The sequence below is a fragment of the Botryllus schlosseri genome, chromosome 2 (assembly GCF_051294905.1).
Source record: "Botryllus schlosseri isolate E-star chromosome 2, Bs_hap1, whole genome shotgun sequence".
NCBI lineage: Eukaryota > Metazoa > Chordata > Ascidiacea > Stolidobranchia > Styelidae > Botryllus > Botryllus schlosseri.
This window is the reverse complement of record NC_137237.1, coordinates 22,993,926-23,019,158: the sequence shown is the minus strand read 5'-3', so window position 1 is coordinate 23,019,158 and position 25,233 is coordinate 22,993,926. Positions and strand designations below refer to the sequence as shown.

The 25,233-nt window shown below is 40.4% G+C and overlaps 1 protein-coding gene across 2 annotated transcripts; it reads left to right on the top strand.

The window, feature by feature from the left end:
- The first annotated feature begins 868 nt into the window (after window positions 1-868).
- On the top strand, window positions 869-24,613 carry LOC145434194 (uncharacterized). Of its 2 annotated transcripts, none has more exons than XM_080311521.1 (11): window positions 869-1,017; window positions 2,570-2,813; window positions 4,129-4,262; window positions 4,325-4,535; window positions 7,161-7,321; window positions 10,857-11,009; window positions 15,000-15,103; window positions 18,018-18,146; window positions 19,640-19,754; window positions 21,641-21,778; window positions 24,481-24,613. In XM_080311521.1, the coding sequence occupies exons 1-10, from the start codon at window positions 945-947 to the stop codon at window positions 21,769-21,771; spliced, it is 1,455 nt and encodes a 484-aa protein (XP_080167647.1). In that variant the 5' UTR covers window positions 869-944; the 3' UTR covers window positions 21,772-21,778; window positions 24,481-24,613. The 2 variants fall into 2 exon arrangements, with proteins under 2 accessions (XP_080167647.1, XP_080167648.1); XM_080311522.1 differs by lacking the exon at window positions 24,481-24,613 and adding an exon at window positions 19,943-20,084.
- Window positions 24,614-25,233: the final 620 nt, after the last annotated feature.

Genomic DNA, 25,233 nt, shown 5'->3' with positions numbered 1-25,233 from the left:
ACAACAGGTTTTTTGGAAAGTATTTACACAATTATAGCATAATTTTACAACTTTAAAAGAGACATTTTTTTAAAAGGCCTTTATTTAAAACACTGTTTAAAACATGTTTTAAACAAAGTGTTTTATAACACCGTTTGTTTTAAATGCAACCCTAATCGTAGCTATCGCGAACATCAGTGAATGCCCATGTCATTTGACGTATTCCCACAAATAATGGCACGCAGCGTTTTTAGTCAATGGAGTACCGCAAAGATCACTAGCCATATGAATAGGTCGACCTTTATAGATTAACAAAGAACATGTATGTTTCTGTGGTGAAGCACGTATGATACGGAAACAATAACTCGCGCGAAGACAAAACTTAAAATTTAAGAATTCGACTCAGCAATCTTTATACATAAAACGCTAATTTATGCTTTTTGACGAAATAAATTTGAGGCCCATTTCAAATTTCCGCTCGCCTTAGTTGGGAGTTTGGAGCGCCGGGTGCGGATCTCACTGCCCTTTGTGAACAAGCATATCGAAAATGATGCCAACCTAGTTCGAAGCCATTTCAATCCAACAATATAACTAATTTATTGCAAAAATGCTACAGCGATGTTTAATAATTAATTTGTAATACACAGTGAGTTATTATTTCAAAAATAAAAGCCAAACTGCAACATCTCGGTCATGTGAACTGAGTAATCCGATTGTTCCAATACAGATTGTCCCGGTCGTTACAATTACGACAATGCTTAGTAAGATGAAATAGTGGTAAACCACTCAAAAACATCTCGATTATACGTAGGAAACTGTAGGATTCGCTCGTTTAATCTTCAATTTCTGCCCAAGGGCCCAACATGTCCTTACGCATCTGTATGTAAATATCTACATAGTTGATACAAATTTCGTAAAGGATTATATTCATTCAGCATCGGCGGCTCTCACAGCAACTAAAGGTCATGCTTCCGAAAAATATCGTTGGATTTGCTGTACTTGGAATTTGCTTTCCGATCGTCATTCATAAAACTCAAGGTATGGATATGGGTATGGAGAGTTATCATCATTTTCTTACGACTATTCATTGCTGAAGTCGATTCGGGTAACGGACAACTTTATAGTTTCAACGCTCAATAAACGTCTATTTCATTTTCATTGTTAGGTGGACGCTAGATATAAACGACAGCATTATGTGGATCAATATCGTAACGACAGGCGAACGCGAGATTATAGCTGGCAAGACCAGCGCGCTCTTTTCTTCTGCTAGTTTGGATAGGCATTGGAAGTTGCGGATTGATTACACTGGTCAACACATATTTTTAGGCAAACAGAGTAAGAGTGATTTTGGGAGTTCTGAAGGGCACTGATTCCGAATATGACCCTACTTTTTTCAAATTGGCTCTTGTTGTGGAGATAACACATGGGACTATTTTGACCAAAATCTCCCATTTTTGCGGTAGTGACTAGATATAAAATCGGCTCAGTCGTACTACAAAGTTTAGAAATTCAATCTACTGGTTATTTTTACACAAAGAAGACACTTTTAAATCAAAATACAGCAACAGCACTATATTTAGGTTAATACATTTATCATAGTTACAGACTTTCACGGATATCATGTAGCCCTACGTACATAAATAAACTCCAGTCATATATATATATAAGTAAATACTTAGATACTCAAATAACGTGGCATTAATTCAATCAGTTTTACGTCAACCACCTTTTGTAAATTTGAAATAATCAGTTGTAATCAAATATTATTAAATTATTTTAAAGCACAATAGTTTTCCGGACGATTTTCACCTATAAGCTATATAGTGCAGTTTCTCGAAAGGTTCCGGCAATGGTCTGCCATAATATGTTCAATTGTTCATCTCATCTGCCCTGATATCATTATTTTTTTTTCTTTCATTTTGTTGGCCAGTGTTATGGTTATAGTTTACATAGTACCCTATATAATGACACCGCTTCTGTGACACCGGATACTTTGAATGGCACGTAATTTTGAAACCCGCTGTTTTGATACTCGTTATTTTGAACGACCAGGTATTTTGACATTCTCGGTTTTGACATTTGCTAGTTTGAATGCTCCCACTGGCATTCGGTCGTGCGCCATAAAAGTAATCGTAATGTTGCCGTTATAGAAAAAAAGATAGCCATGCACCCGTGGTACACTGCAACTAAATTTTCTTTACATCCCTTGACTGGGAGAAATCATTCGGTACACCGTAGTTTGGTGGATTTAGAAATGTGGCAATTTCATGAATATAAGTTTTAATCCTCTTATTTCACTCGTTTATAGTTGTTTTGGGTATTCATGGTGTTTCGACTACTCTAGTCATAGGATATTTATTGCTTGATTCATGATATAAGCCCATGCACTTGTAGCGCTAGCTCTAGACTTTTGTGAGACACCGCTTAAGCGGATCACATGGCGAGGAGGAGCCCAGATAAACAAGGGCGGTATGGTGCGGCGCGAAACTTAGGCCTAGAACTTTAGGTGTTGGGTTCGGTAAATACTTGTAGGAACAAGACGGGATTCGAAAAATTGTGGCATTGTAACATATCAATCTTTCATTTTTAGCTTGTCGCTATGGAAAAAATCATGAATCCGTTTTTTATGAATGTCCCGAGGGAAGACGCCAGCATGCGGCAACCTCTGACTTTGCCTCGGAATTTGCTCCTGACGTCAATTCTGCATTGAGTGATTTCTTCACCGAGTGCATGCAGCGTCACGCGGATAAAACATTGAAATCGTGGAGAAGCGTCATCGACTTCGTGATTAGAGACACTTTGTGGTTTGAGGTAACGGACCTTCAGAATTGCCCGTGAGTATACATATCCCACATACACCATGTTCCGAGTGGGGAAACAAGGGCATATGCAGAGAAGACCGTGAAGTGTCGCTACTCAAGTAGAAGTAAGCCGTATACCGCTATACTGAATTACCACTATCAGTTAGCGATTTTCAAGACCTTTGAAAACTATTTCGATTGAAAGTAGAAAATGCAAGGTCTTAAAATTACCCCAGTAAGTATACAGTTTCAAAAAGTAGACTTGGTCGAAGGGTCGCGTACTTTTACCAGTTAATTGGAGGTGACTACGTTTGAAATTGCAAGATGCGTATTTGAGACGCATAATGAATAATGACAGTACAAATACGTTTTCGAAAACAATATTTATTTACTTTAATACGGGCATTTCACTCATAACAGTGATGCAATCATATCCCAAAATGACTCTGTTCTTTTCAAAATCACAATATTTTAAGTAGTTTAGCCTAACCACTATTCAAGTAGATAGAAGCAAATCAAAATCACTCAAGTAAGTGCTACAATACCAAAACATTTTGAGTTATTTGTGTATAAGCAGGCTACTTGTAATTGACTATCTCTGGGTATACGCTGTGCAGTGTGCACTGGTACCCGGATAGTTATTAGTATGGATTTTCATTGAAATATGTAGAGGCTATATTGACACATATACGATCGATGTCCAAATAATATATCCATCACCATCAACACTGGTCGCTAATCTCATAAAGCTTCGTCCCTGAAATAATGCAATCGAAGTTCGTGCTTAACAGTCTCGTGTTCCACATAAGTGACCGGATAGTCGCTATTTAGATATACGTGAATGAAAATCACCAACAGCTCGTTTACGTCCGTGCTGTTGCTTGCAAAATACCGAGCATCTTTGCAAACGAGGACCAGAACACTATTGTGCTAACTTTTGCAATGAACAACACATTCATATTCGCAATTAATTCACTATAAGCTTTTCAACTAACCCTCGTCGGTAGTGGCCGTCAGTATAATACGGAGATTGCAATTCGAAATATAAAGATGAAATAGGTAGTGTGACGTAAGAATGGTATAACAACAACAACGAGAGAAATCACAAAACAAAAGGACCGACTCTATTCTCTCCGTGTATTTCATTAGTGTTGCGTCTCTGGCTATAGCCAATTTGTATTGCAGTAATTGCATTTTTGCTTAACGCTCTCGTTTTGTGATTTCTCTCACCACCAAATTCATTATTTTATCATTTTCCATTACTGTTCGGTTCCAACCAATCATAAATCGAGCTGCTCGGTCACTCGCTAACAATAATGATGTACCCATTATCATTTCACATTTCCAGCGAAAAGAACAATACTCCCAAGAAATACCTAATTTGCTGGCAAGAACATCTTCATTCGCTTCTGAACTCGAGCTCATGGCTGTTACCCAAAGCAAGATACTGTCTTCGGAAATACCTTCTATCAAGCACGATTAGTAAGGAACTCAATGATACATATTAAAGATGGTTGTGTTACGTATCGAGCATCTTCGTCTAGAATCCCCGTCATCAGCGATCCCGACCAATGATGCCAGGAAAGGTTCTTATGCGATCCGAGATAAATGTTTGAAAGAGTCAATTACCACCTTTGATAGATGCCTCGGGAACGGGTTGTCTTCTACGGCAAATGGGTGCCGATATCCATCACTTCAAAACTGGGAGGCTGAATCTGTGAATACATTTCTTGTTCATCACGTAACAAATTGCAGGTATTGGCATCTGATTTTCTTCATTTTATCGAAGCTTAGCAGATGATATTGTACAATAAATTGGCAACGAGTTACAGCTGCTGTTAGAAAGGAATTATCCTTTCTTGGAGTTTTATTCTAATTTCAGTTAATGCTGACACACGGTCATGTATATCGCAGTGAAAAAATGTTTGGAAGTGTATACTCTGTGGGGATTTGTCTTTCAATTTCGCACACTTTATACAACATTATTTCTAAGCGGTAGGCTACGCCATACATGCAAACAATTCGTAAGAGGTAGGTTACGTAGTGTAACAAGGTTTGAGAACCCCTGGTCTATACAGGAAGGGAAGACCAGTGTTTTCTTGGCGGAACCTGAAAAGGTGCTGTTGGACACCATGTATTAGGGTATACCAGGGGTGACCAACCTTTTCGGCCAACTTATACGAACCATTGCGCGGGCCACTTCAATGTTGATGACCTTTCTCAGTCGTCCGATAGGAGCGAACCGAATTAGGTAACGTTGAAAACAAGACGTATGTTGCTACGCTTTAAAATTGATAACAATTACGCCATGAAAACTCGGTCTACAACTGTGCAGTGTGCATTGAAGTCCTGGTCACGCGAAGCGCTAAATTGTTTCAAAGGTAATGAATGAATTCGATCAATAAGTACGTCACTTGCATATATTAGGGTCGCCTTTTTATACCACTGAGCTCATTTGGCAAGGACAGGATCATTCGGAGTTTAGACATAGCAACATCGAAGGTTTCGGTGAGCATGCCTCTATCATTTTGTGCAAATGTTTCATAGTTGACGATCTCGCTGCGAGCGCACAAGCGAAGACGTATGTTCAGGCCGTGTTATTTTTGGCATATGCCAAAACTGCCAAAAATAACTTATTTTTGGCATTTTAAGATTTTTATTTTTGGCAGTTTTGGCATCGTCCTCTAAATAGATCGTTTCAGACTCGAATTAGTCACAAAAACGCTTTATTTGGGCCAGTTTGTCAATAGAAACCACAAAATGTGCAGCATCCACGTATAATCAGTGCCAACAAACAATAAGAAGAAGAAAAAACCCAACGATTTCATAGGTTAATAATATCAAACGAAACCACAAAATGTGCAGTATCCATCGGAATCGGTGCCAATAAGCAAAAATAGAAAGAAAAGCCTAACAAACACGCTCAAAAGCTGATTGTTACAGCTGTTGAATAGACTTAAATCGTTTGCACTGTAACAGTGCCTCCAAACTCCGGCCAACTAAGTTTCTCCCAAATTCATTTCTCGCCCAGCTAATCTGGGAAATATCGGCTTCAACAGTAGCCGTTGAGGGAAAGAATGTTGCCAGTCATCCACAAAAAGTTTTCAGAGCTTCAAAATCTTTGGAGGGCCAAACCGGCTTTCATGCATCATGAAAAGAGATCACTTCGCCAGTGCCATCGATCTCATCGCGGAGAGAATTTTCTTCCCGATACTTTTCCAGGAGTTTCCTGTGTTGTGTCTCAACACATTCTATTTATTAGTCCAACTATCCCATCACCTTCAGTCTACCGAGATATTTTCTGAGGACTTTTGTCTCTTCATGTGGCTCTATTACCAACTCGCATGGAAGAGTCCTGGGAAGGTTAGCTTGTTCAAGAACATTGACGCAACAAGACTCTCTGGCAAAACGAGACTATGCAGCTCAGAAAGAGTCAGACAGTTTGTTGTGTCACAATGTTCAACTCGATCACAATGCAAAAATCGTGGCTGATTTTGGGGGTTCCAGTTCCATGAGCAGAATATAATTTATATTCTAATATTCAGTACAGCGGCAGCATCTCATTGATACCCGTTTTATCAAATTTAGCGCTCGGCAAGCCGGTCAAAAATGGTCGTAAAATTGCCTTTGGACAAATGGAAAGTATGACGCAAACCAAATGCAAGTCAGCCGTTCAATCTCGCCGTGCCCACACCATTTAGGACACCATGCTTTCACCCCTAATGGGTGGGCTGGACCCAGAATAATAAACCTGCCTTTCACACACGCTCTTCTCGCTTGTGACGTGGTCCTGTTAACACAACACCATGAACGAAATACACTATTTGGCGGGCCGTGTTATTTTTGGCATATGCCAAAAATTGCTTATTTTTGGCAGTTTTAGCATCTGGCTCCTGAAATGCCAAAAATAACACGGCCTGCGTATGCTGGACGACACGCTATCTCCTAATTGCGAATATTATTAACTCAATTCTGTAAATTACGCGTATTTATAATTTTCAGGAGGGGTCTCCAATACTACATGTAAGAAATCGAGCGACAATAAATCATGAGAAGTGCTAAGAAAAATTTCAAGTCAAATAAATCTGCTACGAAATATTCTACTTTATGGTCCTATGCGAAGATCTGCGATAAATGGGGCTGGCCCCTGGCTACGCCAATGCGTTGGAACTAATGTTTTAGTATCATCAAATTTCGTGGTCATGCTAATCAAATTTTGGTTGGCCTTGCAATTTTACCTGATGTTCTAACTAATTTCGAGTATTGCCTCACGGGTTGGCCGCCCCTGCGGTATACACACGACCCTCTGAAAATAATAACGCGTTGTGCTTCCAACGACATTATATGTAATATCCGATTGAGGTACAATTTTCATTTTAGATTAACAACTATACGACGGGGCCGCAAGCCTAATTACGTTGAGTCATGTTACCACGAAGAAGATATCTGCCTGACGGATATCTATAAAGCAGTTGTGAAACCGTCTTCACCACTGTATTTAGTTCAAGAATCTTGTTCCATTGCCGCTTACGCGCCTGTGGGTGAGTAGACACTAGACCAGAGGTCTCAAACACGCGGCCCGCGGGCCGCATGCGGCCCGCAAGAGCATTTTGTGCGGCCCGCGACGGCATTTGGAAATTTTAAGTATTCAACAATATGTTCAAGTGCCATATATTTTTTTAGATATAAGAGCCTAAAGTCCAATTTAAAACTACTACAAAAATCACTGGGATCTCAACAAACTTCACTATCACATCACTTTTAAAAGCTACCATGAGGTAGAAGATCAGCTATTACGTCACATGTCTAGTTCATGACGATAGAACATGACCCGTTGATGATTCGTGACTTAAAATTGTGATTTGGTTTGGTGCGACCTTCTCGTAAATTTACTCGGTTTTAGATTGACTGACTGATTAAATAAAAATAACTCGAGTTGAGTCGGATCAAACGTTAAAATCAGACAAGGACTTGCGAATCGAAACGGTGACTTGTTAATCCTACGGGCGCAACAATCTATGAAACTGTCATGGAGAATTGAAATATATCAAGAGGTCGTAGCTTTCGCTGCTTAGGGTATATAACGATCTAATCAGGTCAGTATGGCAACCATTGGCATTCTGACCCCCGTGACGTATAGTTGGTTACATGCTGGGTGTTGTTTATTGTTCTCTCTGTCCATGTTATTATCGGAGGCGAGTAGGGCAGCACTACGCTCTACTGCTGTAACACCAATGAATTATTCGCCGATTGGACATTTCTATTCCAGGGGTTCTTAAGCAGGGTCCGTAGACCCCTTCGGGGTACGAAGCACCACATCAGGGTGTGTGAGATGCATTGTGGAATTAGGCCTATATGCTGTGGAATATTTTATTGGCCAATATATTTAACTGGAAAATAGTCTTGTGTGAATGGGCTTTCCGATTTTAATATAGGTACCATTAGAAATTGTGTTGAAAATGGACAGGCGCTACGACAAATCTCATTGGAAGCACAAAAGGGGTACGATCGCTAAAAAGACTAAGAAGCAATGCTATTACTGTGGCTCAATAATTATTATATTCAAGTTGTTATTGATATGTTCCAATAATAATCGAAGGCAAAATCGAACGCTGATTTAATTTGACTTTGGCAATGACAATAACAATAGCCTATATTTATCACGACTTTATCAAAACCAGGATTAGGCTCCACCGCTCAAATGCTCTGATATCAGATCAATCTTCAGTATATTTTAAAATATACTATGTAAAATTGTGGCACGTCAAAGGTCCACTAGCTGCACTATTATAACCCGACAGTTTTACGATGTCATGATCAATGTTCCCTCTATGCTGCGCACGTGCGTAAATGCGCAGTGCTGACACGGTCTCTGGGCACAGAAAATCTAAGTTGCGCACAAAAAATCCGAAGTGATGACTTTTTTTTCATTTTTACGCACTGTTGTCGTAGGGTCTGCGCAGTGAGTTGGTGAGTCTGCGCAGACTCGTCAAAAATTAGAGGGAACATTGGTCATGATGCATCCTCTCGTATTATGTCTATAACTTATTAGAAAATTATTTTGGCACAAAAAAGATTATTCAAATATTTGAAAATGGGATTTTATTTCGTGTCAAGCGTAAACAATGCAATAGTAAATCACATTCCCACGATTATTGTGGAATGCTTGTCTGCAAGGACCCGTCAAATAAGGCCTAGTTGGAACCTATACATTAGATATCCCGATTATTGATGCTGCGGCCCGCGGCGTCATCAAAAACTAGGAAATGGCCCGCGAGCACATTTGAGTTTGAGACCTCTGCACTAGACCAAGGGTCGGCAACGTACGGCCCGCGGGCCGGATCCGGCCCGCCAAGCGAAATCGTCCGGCCCGCGACATAATAATTAGTTATCACAAGAATACGGCCCGCCGTTTCATAATGAGTTTCAATCTGCAGTGCAGCACTGCATGAAAAAAATGCGGTATTGCTACGATATAATAGTAGCCTACATCGTATTAGTCTATTGTTACGCCACAAAGATAGACTAGACTGGATCAGTGCTTATCAATCGGGCGTATCTCGCAAACGAAGGTGTTCCATACTTTTTTAAAGGGTTTACCACTCTAATGGGGTGTGACAATAAAGGTGTCCTTCCTTTGCTTCAAAAACGCTTGGAACATCTCAGACGCAATGACGGAATCTCAAACTGTTCAATTATAGATAACTAGCCTCCGTATGGTAGTTAGCCTATCTATAGTTTAATTTTCCAGAAGGCATTGCGTGCCAAGACAACAAACCTGAATAGTGTTTTGGCCACAATGGTGAAAACTGTCAATATGATCTTTGTCTCATTAACTGAATCAGTAACGCCAGATATTACTAGAGGCAGAGAATCAATATGGCGATGTCATGTATAGGCCTATGTCTGTCATGTTCGCGCATTAAGTCGAGCAGCTATGCTTACACGAGTGTATGAACTGAGAAATGAAATAGCAACTGTCCTCGAAAACACAAATATCGCCGACTCATAATCTTGTAATCGAAAATGGGTATCTCATCTTGCTTTCTTGGTACACTTAACGTCACATCTGAACAAATTGAATTTGCAACTTCAGGGGGAAAACAACTAAATACATGAGATGTTGAGGCGCATTCAAAACAAATCTGTGACTCTGGAAATGTCAACAGTACAAAGAAAATTATGCTCACTTTCCTATACTGGAGGAGAGAAAACCTAGTACCAACACTACATTTGTAACTGTGATACGAAATTTAACTACTGAATATTCACCCGCTTTTCCGACATTCGTTCTCTATAAAATGAATTTTGACTATTCAGTACTCCGTTTAATGTGGAAGCCAATACCATTGCCTGAAAATTTCAAATAGACCTTTCTGAAATGCGATGCAGTTGAACTGAATGACATATGTCATACAAAGAGCATATCGCTGCATGACTTTGCCGAAGAGAACATTCTTGAAATTGGTCTTTATCCCAGCTTGACCAACAATGCAAAAGAAATTGCATCGATTTTTGGAAGAACGTACGCATGTGAACAAGAGTTTTGAACAATGAAATTCACGAAGGGCAAGCTAAGATCACGTATTTCGGACGTCCATTTTAAATAGGGTCTGATTCTTGTTTTATCTGACTTGTTACCAGAAGTTGAAAACCTTTCACAAAGCAAGCTGCGTCAATTGTCACATTTATTCTGTGTTGTTGAAGTTTAAATACATGTGTGTTCTGATTGGTATATGATTGAGATTGCAGCAATGTAGGATAATATACCGAAGTGAGGGTAAAATATAATACTAAGAAAAATTCCGGCCCACCAAATAGTTGTACACCCGAAATTTGGCCCGCGAGTAGCGAAAGGTTGCCGACCCCTGCACTAGACAGTGTGTGTCGCGAGACTGCTAAAGCTAGACAGTAGACATGGATGACCAATGACCATTCGTCCGACATTTTTAAAGCAACTAATAAAACTGTCATACAAATACACTATGAAGCAAAGTAGGCCTACAAATTATGTACCTTAAGGTAGAACGCCTCAGGTAGAGTTAAGGGATTGACATAGTAGATTTGCTATTATAGATTGCTCGTGGCAGGCGTTTGGGCAATACGGCCTGTGTGACAAGGTAAGAGATGGCACTGGCTCTTATGCGTTCCGGAAAATGAGAGAACGAAAGAAAATACCAGCTCTTAATGGAGGGGCTGATTGTGTGGGGAAGAATTACGACTATGTCCGTAAGTAACCTTACTTTCTCTCGGAAACCTAACCTAATTTCAAGTATACATCATCTCAATACCGATGTTTGGTCCGAAATATAAGGATAGTCAGTTCAAGGACTCACAGTAAATACGCGTAAGGTGATCCTTCATGCTAAACTAGTCGCTCCAAAGAAAAATGTCACTACGATGTTGCATGTATGCAAGATATTGAAGGCTTGACCATTGATAAAATAAATAAAGCATTCAATTTCAAACTGATTTAGAACTTCGTCAGTTACGTAATTTACAGCGCAATGAGATAACATTGCGCCAGTGGTTCTCAACCTTTTTGACCTCGCGGCACCCTACCAAAGGGAAAAATGTTCGCGGCACACCCTAGCTCTTCGAGAACCCTGAATTGCTAGTAGGGTAGTGGCACGTTGCACTAGTGCAACACAAATGGTTTGCGGGTTCGCGTCCGACCGAGTTCGATTCTAGAATCTCTTCCTAAGCATCGGAGGCTTATCGAGGCTCCTCCTCGCAATGTGATGAACGAAATCCACGTTTTATAAAAACTCTGTATGGAAAGTGGGCCGTGCTATAAGTTGGCATCTCGGGAATCCCAATTGCGCAATATCGGTATAGTATGACCAAGTCGAAATACCACGAACACTGAAAAACAACAAGTACCATGAGTGCAAGATTTGGCAAGGCGACGAATAAAACTAAATAAAAGAAAGGTCATCAACCAACGCCATCGCCATGTCACTGTCCAGTCATTGGTTCCCGCAGGGCTGACTACAGAAAAAGGGTCAACACCTTCGGCCAAATCTCAACATCACGGTCGAATTGCCCAAGTGGTGACCTTTTATGTAGTATTCACTTTCCCAAATGCTATTATACGAGGGTGAGTTTGGGTTCCACAGTATTTGATGACGGATTCCCGTCCCGTACGTCGCTGTGCTCCCAGAGTCGTGACAAAAGCAGTAAAAAAAAAGACCTGATAAAAGAAGAATTCAAGGAAGAGCGAACACTGCTACATCGGGCCTAAGGCAGAGGGGATGGCAAATTGAGAGACCGTACTTGGTCGCTACAACATTTTCCTATCTATTCATTGCATCACATTGTACATTAATTGTGTGTCTTAGAACCACCGACAATGCTACGGTGATAATTTGGATTCCTTGATTTTTGTTATACGTCGACCACATTTTCAAGCGACACCCCTGAGCATAGTCCAATCGGCACACTGGTTGAGTAGGGGTGGTGTGAACCTCTGAAAGGTTCAGGTTCGTGTGAGCGCGAACCTTTTTGAAAGGTTCTGTGTAAAAGCGAACGTGAGCCTCATGACGTCAAGTGACGTCATATTGCTGATTCCAACCCTACAATTCGGTGAATAGATAGCCTATGTAATGTACACAGTAGCCTACCTAGCGACGACTCGGCTACATAATGCCATAATGCTAAAGTACATTGACATTTTACGTCGCCAAATGTATCAACTGTGGCAATCAAATGATATAGAAAATCCCATAAAATCAATATCTTCCGTCGCTTTGCCAACAATTTCCACTGGGACTTGCAAGGAAATAAGCTTACGCCTTACGGTCTTGGCCAGACCGGACAATGTATTCGGCGTCTGAGTATTGCTACGTTGATATTGAGCAGACTGTAAAACGGGTTTCTATACATGTTACCGATATTATTCCATTAACAAGCTATACAGCAGTAGCCAGCACTCCAATCGCACGGATTTGGTTTTCATGGTACAATAAATATTTGAAATCAAAATTGACCCCATATACCTACGCCTGCTAGATTTTTTACATCAGACAACGATATCAATTTTATTGATTGGTTAAATAAGCATAATTCGCTGACTTGACTATACCTACTATATGTAGTGTATTTCGCTCTTGATGTTGTGTGATTTACGGGTCAAGCTTACAGCAGAGAGTCACTAAATATTCACATACGGAAAGATGGATATTACGAGCAAACTTTTGTAACAAAACAATTAAAAATATTTGAGATTGTCAAGGTGCATGCTCGTTTAGTGTTGGTATTTTATGCTGCCAGCGCCATGCATAGAGTGGCCCGCAGTTGAAATGCTATATAAATTTCTACCAAATATGTTATAATGAAATGAAAATTGTATTACATGAAAAAGGTTCACAGTGCAGAACCTACCAAGGTTTGTTTGTGAACGTGAACCTCTAAATTTCGGAGGTTCACACACAGAACGCGAACGTGAACGTCACGTTCACACCATCCCTATTGAGAACCACTACATCAGGCCTATGGTAACATGTTCGATTTGACTTGATGTTCAAGGTTCAAGCCATCTTAGGTGAGAACTTGCGAGCGACAAATTCGAGCTGACTAGCTAAACTGCAAGTTTGTACGACCATTCATTTTCGGTTTATTTATTTTGTGGATTGCCGGGTGTCACTGTTGACAGGTGTTTTCGTGCGAAGCATTGTATTCGTAGTAAGTCTGGTGGTAGTGGCAAATGGACAAGGTAGCACGACAAGGTGTTTGGTCCGACTCCGAAACGCTTCTTCTTCCCTCGATATTGTCAAAGACTAGAATATTTAATATTCGAGTTAGCGTAGGTCGGTTAATTCATACTATTTTCGGCGCGGAAGACTGAAATCGAGTCTCGGTGGTAGCTCGTTTATTTAGGCCAGGCAATTTTACCTCGATTATGGAGACACACTACCGTGAAATTACATGAGTACCATAATTAGCATATGTAATTAATTAATTACGAACAAACCCCTAGAAATGCCACTCTCTAGTACCATGCTTAAAAAAAACGGTTTCGTATACTTGCACATTTTGGGTTGATGTCGATTTTCGAAGGTACACCGGTCTGCCATATGTTTTCTGAAATTTTACTGGCTCGTGAGCTAAAAATGGTTGAGAACGATTGGCCTAGTCAGCATTCACTAGCACAGCGGCGTGCAATCGCTTTGGTTAGGGGCCTCATGCCGTGCACGGATGATTACGCGGGCCATTTATTGTTTAGCTACCATAGCTTTAGTTTCCAGGTGGCAATGAGGTCTTGATTAGGACAGGGCAATTTGCGTAAGTGTGGTGTCCTTTTTTCTCAAACAAATTTTCCGGTCACGCAGTGACACGGACAATATTCAAGGGCGCAGCCATAAGTGAAATTGAAAGGGGCAAATCTTTGATGAGATGAAGGGAAATAATATATACCTATGTGTAAGACTTACCTGTTTAACCAATCGGCATATTACGCACCAAAATCACTAATATTTATGTTATGAAAAATCAGTGTGCATTTATTTACTAGCAAAAATGTTTAAAATATAGCTAATGAATGAATGTAGTCGTCAATAATATTGGTGTTAGCATATATTGCATACGGGTAATCACATTAACTGGTAGATCGGATGAAAGTGGTGTCCTTCGAAAATTTACTGTCCCCATGCCACGCGGTTAAAACTATTCATGCAATATTTCGCGAATTAGCTTTGCAAGGGTCCATTATTATTATTTATTACATTATTAAATTGTGTAGTTGTTCTGAGACCTCCGGTAAAGATTGTCGCTATTCAATATATTTTCAATTGAATAGTATATTCATATTGAAATGAACTCGAATATATTCGACTGGCACTCGTCAGGGGTATAATCGTCAGCAACTACTAGAAAATTGGAAAGAGCATTGAATATCAACAATCGTATCAAAATGTTCTTTCCGATTCTCTACTAGTTGCTGACGATTACCCCTGACGAGTGTCGGCCGAAAATATTCGGGTTCATTTCAATATGAATATACCATTCAATTATATATTGAAGTTCTGTACCTCCCAGAAGCTTTTTCAAAGCATACTAGGAGTCAATTCTTAAATTACCGCGGGGGACACTCAGGACCTTCTCACGGGCCACGGGTGGGCCCCTCCTGGACACCCTTGCACTTACAAAAGTGGCTGGGCACCTCACTGATATGAGGAAAATTAGAGAATGGCTTGAAACCATTTTATTCAAATTTCCTAGCATGTACATCTGGAGAATATACTTCGGCTACGTTCCTCAGGACTGTTGCAGCGAAGTTGATTGAGACAGAAGGGGGCGGCAGACGAATGCTAGATACGAGCAAGGTGCGCTGGTATGAATGAGTCATTTTGTGAGAAATTAATTTATCAGATCAGTGGTTCTCAACGTGGGCGATGTCGCCCCTCAGTGGACGATTTTGGGAAACAAGGGGGAGAAAATCCCAAAGGGCGCGATTGGGGTGCTATAGGCGGTGAAAATGTTGGAACGTCCTGTGAGATATATTTAATTAACACGGCCAAACATGCACGTGAAGACGGCTTATTTTGCATATGACGCGAAAGTTTACTAAAAAAATGGTGTCGAGCTTGATACTGAGGCGATGTGTCGGAAAAGGTTGGGAACCATTGGATTATATGGAATTTAGGCTCATGACATATTGATAGGTGCAGGTAATGATTGACGTGGTAAGATAATCCACCTTTGCAATAATCCCAAGGGTGTTGAACTGTGTCGGGATCGGTTCAAAAATACTGGCTCAAGTGCATGTTGGATGTGTACCACCCACAGTGGGTCTTACTGTAGATTGACAGGAAATATTCGGCCTAATGTAAATGACCGACGCTTAACGACATGGTATTACACATTTCAGATATGTAATAAATAAACAATGTGAATCTGCGGTCCATGAGTAATTACTCAATTTCCAATGCAGTATTCGTGACATGGCGGTATCATATTTCATATCTCAGTATTAACAGTGTTGGAATGATATTTTTCCGACGACTTGACTTTACTCGAGTGACTTCGCAAATTGACTTGATTCTGAGTTTCAAAAATGTGGATTAACTCGTGACTCGAAGCCAAATTTTCGAGTCAATCTCAAGTCATCAAGTAAGCGGTGTCGACTAAGTCGTCGTGAGTGTACCTACATGTTATCGGTATGCTGATGAAACATGTGTGAGCAGCACCGTCACTGCCGCACCCCAAACCCCCCAATTGGGGGGGGGGGCGAGCTCGAAGGGGGCCCGAAATTATTTCGTGAATTAGCATAAATCAGAGTATTTTTTGAAAATTTACGCATATTTTTCAAAATTTTTTCGCGCTGCGCGCGAATTGAAGTAGCCATTTCTATTTATTATTGGGTATTGGGCCATTACCACGCCACGACCCACCAAGACATACAATCAAGTTTTAGGCCATATAACATGCGACTCCAAGAAGTGTGCCAGAACGATCGGCAACGAGAAAACCTTGGCCGAAAAGGTCTATGCCCTTATGATGACCGAAGACTTCGTTAAATATACAAAATACATATAAGTTTAATTGTCCATAGGCGCCTAAATGACTGGCGCCGAATTTTCCTGTCTTTTCAATCCGAACCTCACAAGACAAATACCATCCCGCTGGGAAAAATTTTATGCCAGTGAAGAAATACCAATTTGAAATCATGTGCGTCTCTTAGTTTAGAAGCCTACGTCTGGGCGATTCTATATTTTTTGATATAGCAGACTGGAAGTCACAAAATAACATCATCTAACGAAGTCATATCAACGGGTCCGCCCCCCCCCCCCGAAGATGTTTAATTATTTACGGGCCCGCCCGTTTTCAAGACACTTCACTCAGCTCTACCGGTAAATCTAATTACGTGAGTAGAGAGGACAATAAATTGATAGCATAATATATATGCAATCGCCGATCTAATTGACCGATTTTATCATAAATTATCGAAAATTTTCGCGCTTCGTGCTGGCTCACAATACAGTACAGATGATTTCGTGACAAACGCGAACAACGTGATGGAGGGGTCGTTTCATCAGCCTATGGGAGCCCAAGACCCACGTTTCTGGGGGCCTGACGAGGTGCTGTTTCGTTCCTGCCAACGGGTATACGCCCAAAGATGTTTAATTATTATTGAGTGGTCCTACCTTTTCAAACACACCTCACCCAGCTCTACCGGCAAATCTGATTACGTGAGCAGATAGAAGATCAAAATTTATAACAATATATATGCCATTCCCGATCATACTGACCGATTCAATCATCAATTATAGAAATTTCCCGCGCTTCGCGCGCATAGGCGACAAAAGCTTATTCACTAAACAAACTCCCAACCAATACGGTAAATAGCGGTAAACAGGGTATCGCCGGAGGGTGGTCTGGGGGGCGGAGCCCCCCAGAAGTTCGGTCCATAACCCTATGGGGGGCCCAAGACCAAAGTTTGGGGGGCTGACGAAGTGCTGTTACGGCCCTGTGTGTGAGCATTGAGCAACCATAGTTATTCAGCGATTGCGCATGCAGCCTGGTTTTATTGAGCCTCCGTCGGCATGTCACAAATAAATTGATGCAAACGAAGTGATTGTATAGCTTACGTCGTCGTAGACTAGTAGTCATCTATCTATATCCGTGTATCTCTGCTTTGCAGATTGCCGAGTGCAGCTCACCTTAACGAACCTCTTGTATGATTTAAAAAAGGATTGGTAAAGTTTAAAAAAATTCACTCGTCAATAATTAGTTCAGATTTAGATTGTATCGTATTGATATTAAAGCGCATCATATCAATTAATTTCAAGTTACTAGGATTTTCATATTCTAACCATATATTTGTCTGACAGGTACCGATGTCATTTAGCAGTTCTGCGTATATGTCATCTATATAACGCCCCGTATAGAAGGTATAATTAACTCGATATTCGTTACTCCACTCAGAATTATTAGCGACTAAATCTGAACTAACTTCAAATATTTCGCAATATACAATGACTTGAACTCGTACTTCGAAAATTCGACATGACTTTGTGACTAGACTAGTCAAAATGTGCAATGACTCGATATGACTTGTGACTCGAAGGTAGTGACGTGATCCCAACAACAAGTAATTATTAAAAATATTAATTAAATGCCGGTTACAAAGTTGGAAAATATTTCGAGACAGCAATTGATGCATCATTCACTATTGGGTATCTCCTCGCGCCAATCAAGCATTTCGTTACATGGATTTGACACCCCACGTTCTTTAAGAAATGTGTCGAAGACGAATACGACGAAAACGGAGTTCTGGTAATGTCTGGGCGTAAGTGTACGTCGCCAGGAAGGAAAAGAAGAGGAGTGTCGGAATCAGCAGGTTTCAAGGCAAGCAGAACAAAAAGAGTGAGTTGTCGAAATGTCACCAACGTATAGACGACCATGAAACGTTATTAGAAATCTTCATCATCATGCATATAACGATAACCGATAGGGTATCGAATCCGTACATCTCGGTTATATATGGACTTTGAACATTAACAAAGGAAAAGGATCTCACTTATTCTTAGCAAGCCGTAAGCCCTGATGAAATTGTGACGCCTCCTATCAAAGGTATGTATATTAGGGGTCTTCAAAAATGACTTTTTTTCTCAAATCGTAGTGGCTACTTGATAAAATTGTTAGGTTACCTAATTTAAGCTTACACACCAAATTTGGTTCAATTCCAACCAGTAGCCGCATTGTTACAGGAGAAGAAAGTTTCTATTTATTATATAAAAATAAATAACAAAAAATTTGAATTTTTTTTAGTTCACCCCATGAAAGCGTTAGGTTGTCAATAGAAACGATGTTCACCAAATATGGTTCAATTCCAACCAGTGGAAGCGGAGTTATTGCCGTCGAAAAATTCGGATTATGAATAAAATAGTATTTACGGTGACCAATTCTTTAATTATTTATTATAGTGGTGCCCACCGTGAATACTACTGTATTCAAATCCAAAATTTTCCACGGTAATAACTCCGCTCCACTGCTTGGAATTGGACCAAATTTGGTGTGTAGGAGTATATGGACGCTTCACGATTTTGCGTGTCATCCTTGCGCAAGGATGACACGCAAAATCGTGAAGCGTCCAATCTTTTAAAATAAAAAAATGTGTAGGAGTATTTGGCTGTATTAAGGTAAGCATCGGCTTACTGGACGCTGGGCGGTGCGAAACCCTCGTGGTACAACCGATACTTCCAATCACTTGCACACCTTGGAAGAGTATGGCCCTTGGCCTTCATATTCCAAACCGGGATCTGAAACCGCTTGACGGGGCAGTATCCCAGTCACAAGTATGGTGGCGGCGGGACAAGCCTCTGCAGACGCCCCCAGCCAAAGCCTGCTTGTGACAGCCGTTTGCACCTAACAAGTGACGAAACTTAGAAGGTAACAGAAGCAAACAAGAAGCAACCTGAAGATGGGAGCTCTTGGGTACTTTGGACCCAAGAGTGACCTATTAAGGCGCTTGTGGCAATAGTAACATGGTGTAATACCATGGGGCTGCCACAAGCGTAACGGGGTGGAGGTTTACTGCGGTTCATCCAGGTTACCCCTAAAAAAAATTAAAAAAAATGTGTAGGCTTAAATTAGGTAACCTGACAATTTTATCAAGTAGCCACTACGATTTGAGAAAAAAAGTCATTTTTGAAGACCCCTAATGTATATATATAATATATGCATCATTGCTCCTGTTAAAAAAAAATAGTGCAAAATCCCTCGCACCCCAAATTACGATGAAATCTAAAGAAGGAAAAAACGGATGAACATAATATTGCTGGCTCCTTGCAAGACTATATATTACATATACAATGCGTGATGGACCGATCGCAATCCATGTTGCGTATCCTTTTCAGCAAGCGCCTCTCAGCATCAATAATCGCGATGTACTTTTCATGCTGGATGAAAGTGGCAGCATTGGACCAAGAAACTTCAAAAAACTTGTCAGGCTAGCCAAAGCCATTACGAACTGTAAGTAACGACAAAATCCTTCGTGTCAGTACAAGAGTGGATATGGATCTGCGAGTTTTTTCACCTTAGAACAATGGTTCTCAACCTTGATTGGGGAAATTTGGCTGGAAAAATTTCTATGGAATTTAATCGATGACAAGACGCATATTCTCAAATCGCTGTTCTCAATCCGAACTTCGTTGTTTCAGCATTTTGTGAAGCTATCAGCGTTCGCAAAAATGGCACTCGCGTTGGTGTGCTCAATTTCGACAAAGCTGTTCATCCTGAAATTGACTTCGATAAATACTTCTAAAAAGCAGCTCTGCTCACTGGAATGGATAATGATGTGGAGTGAGTTGTAAAATTAGAAAAAATTGCGGTAGAGTTAATGGCGATTTCGGGTGATTATGCGATATATTTGCATGATTTCTTTCTTAAACATAACCACATCACTTGGAATCCCTTATCACACTATAGAATTCGGAAATGTAACTGTGGGGAGTTCATTTGAAAACTTGCAAAATTATAATCGAAAAAAATTAATTGCTTGGCATTAAAACGTTACGTCAACCTGCACAGTTGGAATCGAGGTTTGAGAGAGAATTTACTGTTATATAAATCAATCGCTACATAGACGCAATAGTCTATAGCAGAGTTGGCCAAACTGCCGCTCACTGTGCTTCTCTCTGAGCCTTTGATTGCGACTGGTTAACAATTCAACAATGCATAGAGCGCATGCATTTCCCTCTTTGTTGCGTTTAACCAGTTTATTACGCAGTGCATTCTATCACGTATTAACGATATGTGTATTATATTGTTCGTTGCCTTACCGTTTACGTGAGGATTGGAAAGTTTACACCATAGCGGCTATACATAGTTATGGTTTGGCGATCGAACTCTCGAATAGAGTTGACATGAACTTTTCATATGCGACCGCGGTACATACTGACCTACGATATGCTTGGCAATTAGTCACGGTAACGCCGGTCAACTCTGGGCGGGACTATAGTACAAATGACTTGTACATTTGAATTGTGGGCATGTATTGCATTGTGTTGTTGGAAGTCCCCGAAGCAAAATACCCGAACGTGAAGCAAACAGGTATACGGTACATTTCCATTCTCCCCATAACTTACTGTGGTGAGTCCTTTAATTTCGCGATGGAATTGGGAAGACAAATCATTGTTCTATTTTGACCAACCAACAATTGGAGGAACTGTGACTCAGTATCAGCCTTATTCCAACCACCTTGTAGCCAAGGTGAGACTCACAGTACGACATAATCCTTATTTATAGCCTACACTTCAATGTGTGCGACGTCTCGTGGTGCGGCTCTTTTACAACAAACTATTGTGATATGCGGCAGCAGCATGAGACATGACTGGTATATACACACCTGGTATATATAGCCTGGTATCTATAGTACACCTCATATACTGGAGGTAGAAATTTCACGGCGTCAAATACACAATTGTACAAGCATTTTTATGTGTGTAGGGTTATCATAGGTCCTCTTTTAAGAGGATTTGACGATTTGTCCTCTTTTTTAAAGCGTCCTCGGAGGAAGCCCAAATGACCTCTTCTTTGAGAATTTTGGTTAAATATAGGGTAAAATTCGGTCGAGATACAGTTGATCATCACTTAAGTAACGGAGGCGTCAATATCTGGAGTCGAGCCGGAAAATGACCTTTTTTTAGTAGTCAACCACCCATGAAGTCGGGAAAAATTTACTATTTTTTTCCAGATTTTACTCCTATATTGTAAATCTGAAAAATTTGAAAAAGTGTCCCCTTTTCATATTTCCAAAATATGGTAACCCCTCTTTATGTCACGTTTTATTCACGGCTACATAGCCCAGTGCTGCGTTACGCTAAACAATTCAGGTTCACCCGATATTGTCATTCCAGATTTCATAAAGGTACGTCAGGGAGAACTTGCCTCGTGGACGCTCTCCAATATTCTAAAGACAGCATGTTCACATCGCAACGTGGTGCACGGGTTAATGTTCCAGGCACGGAAAGAATCGTCATCCTCGTGACTGACGGGTAAGAAATTAATTTTGATCCTGTTATAACAGTAATTGAACTAAATTCTTTAACAGGTATAGTATAGGCTTACCATATTTTGGAAATCTAAAAAGAGGACACTTTTTCAGAAATTTGCAACTTGCAAAACCGGAGTAGAATTCCTAAAAACCGGTGAGTTTTTCCCACTTTGCGATCGGTTGACTGAAAAAAAAAAAAAAAGGTCATCTTTTCGCTCAGAGCTAAAATCACCGTTTTTCACTCCGAAATACCCGCCGGAGCGTCACTTCTGTGCTAATTTGCGGCATATCACTCGCAATTTGCTCTAAATCTGACCTAAATTTTAAAAAAAGAGGACAAAATCTCAAAAAAGAGGACAAAAGGGCGTCCTCCGAGGACACTTTCAAAAAAGTCAAAATAGAGGACAAATCCTCTTAAAAGAGGACGTATGGTAAGCCTAGTATAGTATAGGCGTCCTTACTACTAATAATCCGCGGCAAATGACTGACAGATTTTGACTAGAACGTCGATGGCATACTGAATGAATTATATAACATATCACTTTGAAGCTATATCCTCTCCCAATTTGTTTGCATCAATCTGTTCTGCAGTTTACCTCTCAAGAAACATAATTTCCTCTGCACTGTAGCTTACGTGAACATTGGTCATGAAATTAGCGGTGGAGAATCAGGTTTTGTCACGGTATTTTGCATCGTCTACTCTGGTGGTTCCCAACTAGGGGGAAAATTGGAATTTCAAGTATAATGTACACCTGGATTCACCAATTTTCCACGTGGTTACGGCAGAAGTGTAGAGCATATTTAGCTAAAAGTAGGGGATATGTGGGACCGATGAGACACTGGGACCAAAAATACTTGAAAGATTCTCTATAATAATCCCATGATTACACTCTGTAAATTTATTCACAATTGCATGCTGGCGGATTCTTTTCTCACGTGCAAACAGCTTCGACTTGCGCAGGATATAGGGTCTGTGACGGTGACAGATGTTTTCTGTTTTGGGGGTGTAAAGTAAATTTCGATCGACGTATGGGCCTATACATGCATTTTTTCTGTAACCTTCAACACGAAAAAACCAGCAATCATTTTCCATGTGAATTGTAGGCTTTGTTTATAGATTCATGGCGTCACATATATTTTATTCAATTCCATCTTTGAGTGGACATTTTCAATTCAATTACAAAATTTGTTGAGTGCGGACCGATGATACTAAAACAGTTGGACATAACTAATCATGCAAGAACATAGGCACGCCTGCATACGGAGAGGCTGTATGTCATAATTACCTATGGTATTTTATCGCTATAACGAGCTATCTGGAAGTCAGAATGTTGATATACGGGCAATATTTATGTACCCTCAAATGTATGATTTTGAGCCTAAATCAAATCGTAATATTGTACTAACATTTGTATTATTATTTATTCTATTTCTTGCAGTGGCGGCCAAACATTCTTCTTTGGGTTGCTATGGCATAGATTATGTAGTAAACAACAAGAAATGTTGGAACATTCAAGTTTTTAGACGTAGAAGTCTCATCGGTCCCCAGGTGGCGTGTCTTTGTGCCCATCGGGCGGGGACCGAGTATACGTTTGACCAACAAATTTAAAACTTCCATAAACATATATTTTGAAAAGGCGGATATTCATGTATAGGCTACATATCCGCGGTAGGTAGAGCTTGGACCAAAATATTGAGCCAGAAAACGATCTGCTGTTCTCTGCTGAAGATTTGGGGGCCACAGAGCGTTTTGCAATTTTTGATTACCACATTTGCCCTATGTTTAAAGGCTATTTAAAATCTTCTCTTTATTACTTATTTTGAAACTAGCCCAGATGTCCTAATAGTGCGGCCCGTAAGACGAATACGTTATACCGGCACTAGCGTCTCGACAAAATTGTTCCCAGGCGAAGAAAGTCATGCCGAATCCATCGCAACAAGGACGCTATAGAGAAAGTATTTACCTTGTTTTCAAGTCAACATCAGGGCGTGATCATGAAAAACATGCCAAATTCACCGATTTAACTTAAAGTTATCGCAAGCAAATCTTAATGAATAATTTCATCCAACAACTACCAGATCCCGAAGAAAACATGCAGAGTTTAGCGCAATGTTGCCCCGGCGGAAAATGCAAACCTATTTTCTTTCAATGTATTCACTCTCTGGACAACGGTACACCTAGCGATAAATAAGGAAATGTTTCACAGTACTTTGACAAAGTGTAATGCGGTCTGCATTTTAAATAGTTTGGACATCTTTATTTCAAAGCTTTAAAGCGGCGGCACCGGCCATAATTTTCAGTGAGCACGTGCTTGCACGAGAAAAATGACGTTTTTCAGTCACTGGGCTGATTTTGAATAGGGCTGAATTTTGGCTCAAATGTCGGCCGAAGGGTTCCACGAGACGGAAAAGGTTGTGAACCACTGGCCTACTCAAGGTCATTGGGCAATTACGCTTGGCCCGCTTTATGGAGCATTCCGAAAACTCTCTCCCACGACGTGCACGTAGCATTCCCTTGTGCACCCTGCTGTCAACAAGTGATGGTCTCCCGACTGACTATTGTGATCATAGTATTATTTCATTATGATTGAACAACACCATTTGTATATCATTCTCCGCAACGATCAGTCCTCTTAAACTCATGTCGAGGACTTGTTACTCCGATACTTCGACTTCTTACTTCAGGAGTATTTTCCTTCTCAGGTGCGCCAACTGCAAGCCCGGGAACCTGAAAAAGCAACTTCAGGACATGGGAGAAAAGTTTTCCGCTCAAGGCATACCGATCATCACGTTTTTAGTAACCGGAGATCCCGGACGCTGTTTTAATATTATGAAGGTATATAATAATCGTAGTAGCCCCAAATCCACCGGATAATGATCTCGCGTATCTTCCGATGTTAGGTGATCATTTCGGGGGTGATATGAATCGTATGTTGATAACTGGTAATTGGCAGAACACGAATTGAAAAAAGTTTTTACCTATGACGGTCAGTAATCGCCGTCTCAGTGATACTGGAATAAATCTGGAAAATAATATATGAAGGGTGGATTCATTTTGCAATGTCATATATTTATTCTTGTATGGCATCACACGTCGCTCGAATTATACTTCAAATATAATCAGGTCATCAGCAATCACATGGTGCCGCATTTCAGATCCATAGATGATGGCACGCTTATGGACGGATTTAAAATGATTAAAATAATTTAGACCTATTACACAGCTATATTCGAGCAGTGTCATAAATTAGATCTAATCCGTACAACAGATGAAAAAAAATATTGTGGCCAAGCGATATTAATTTGCCAGATATACGGTTCTCGCTCATCTGAATTAGCAACGATGTATTATTCTTAGGGGTTATCCGACGGTTCCCACTGCTACCAACAGTTCCATGCTCCAACCTGGGCGAGATTTGACGAAACCATACAGACCATCGAGAATTCTCCATGTAT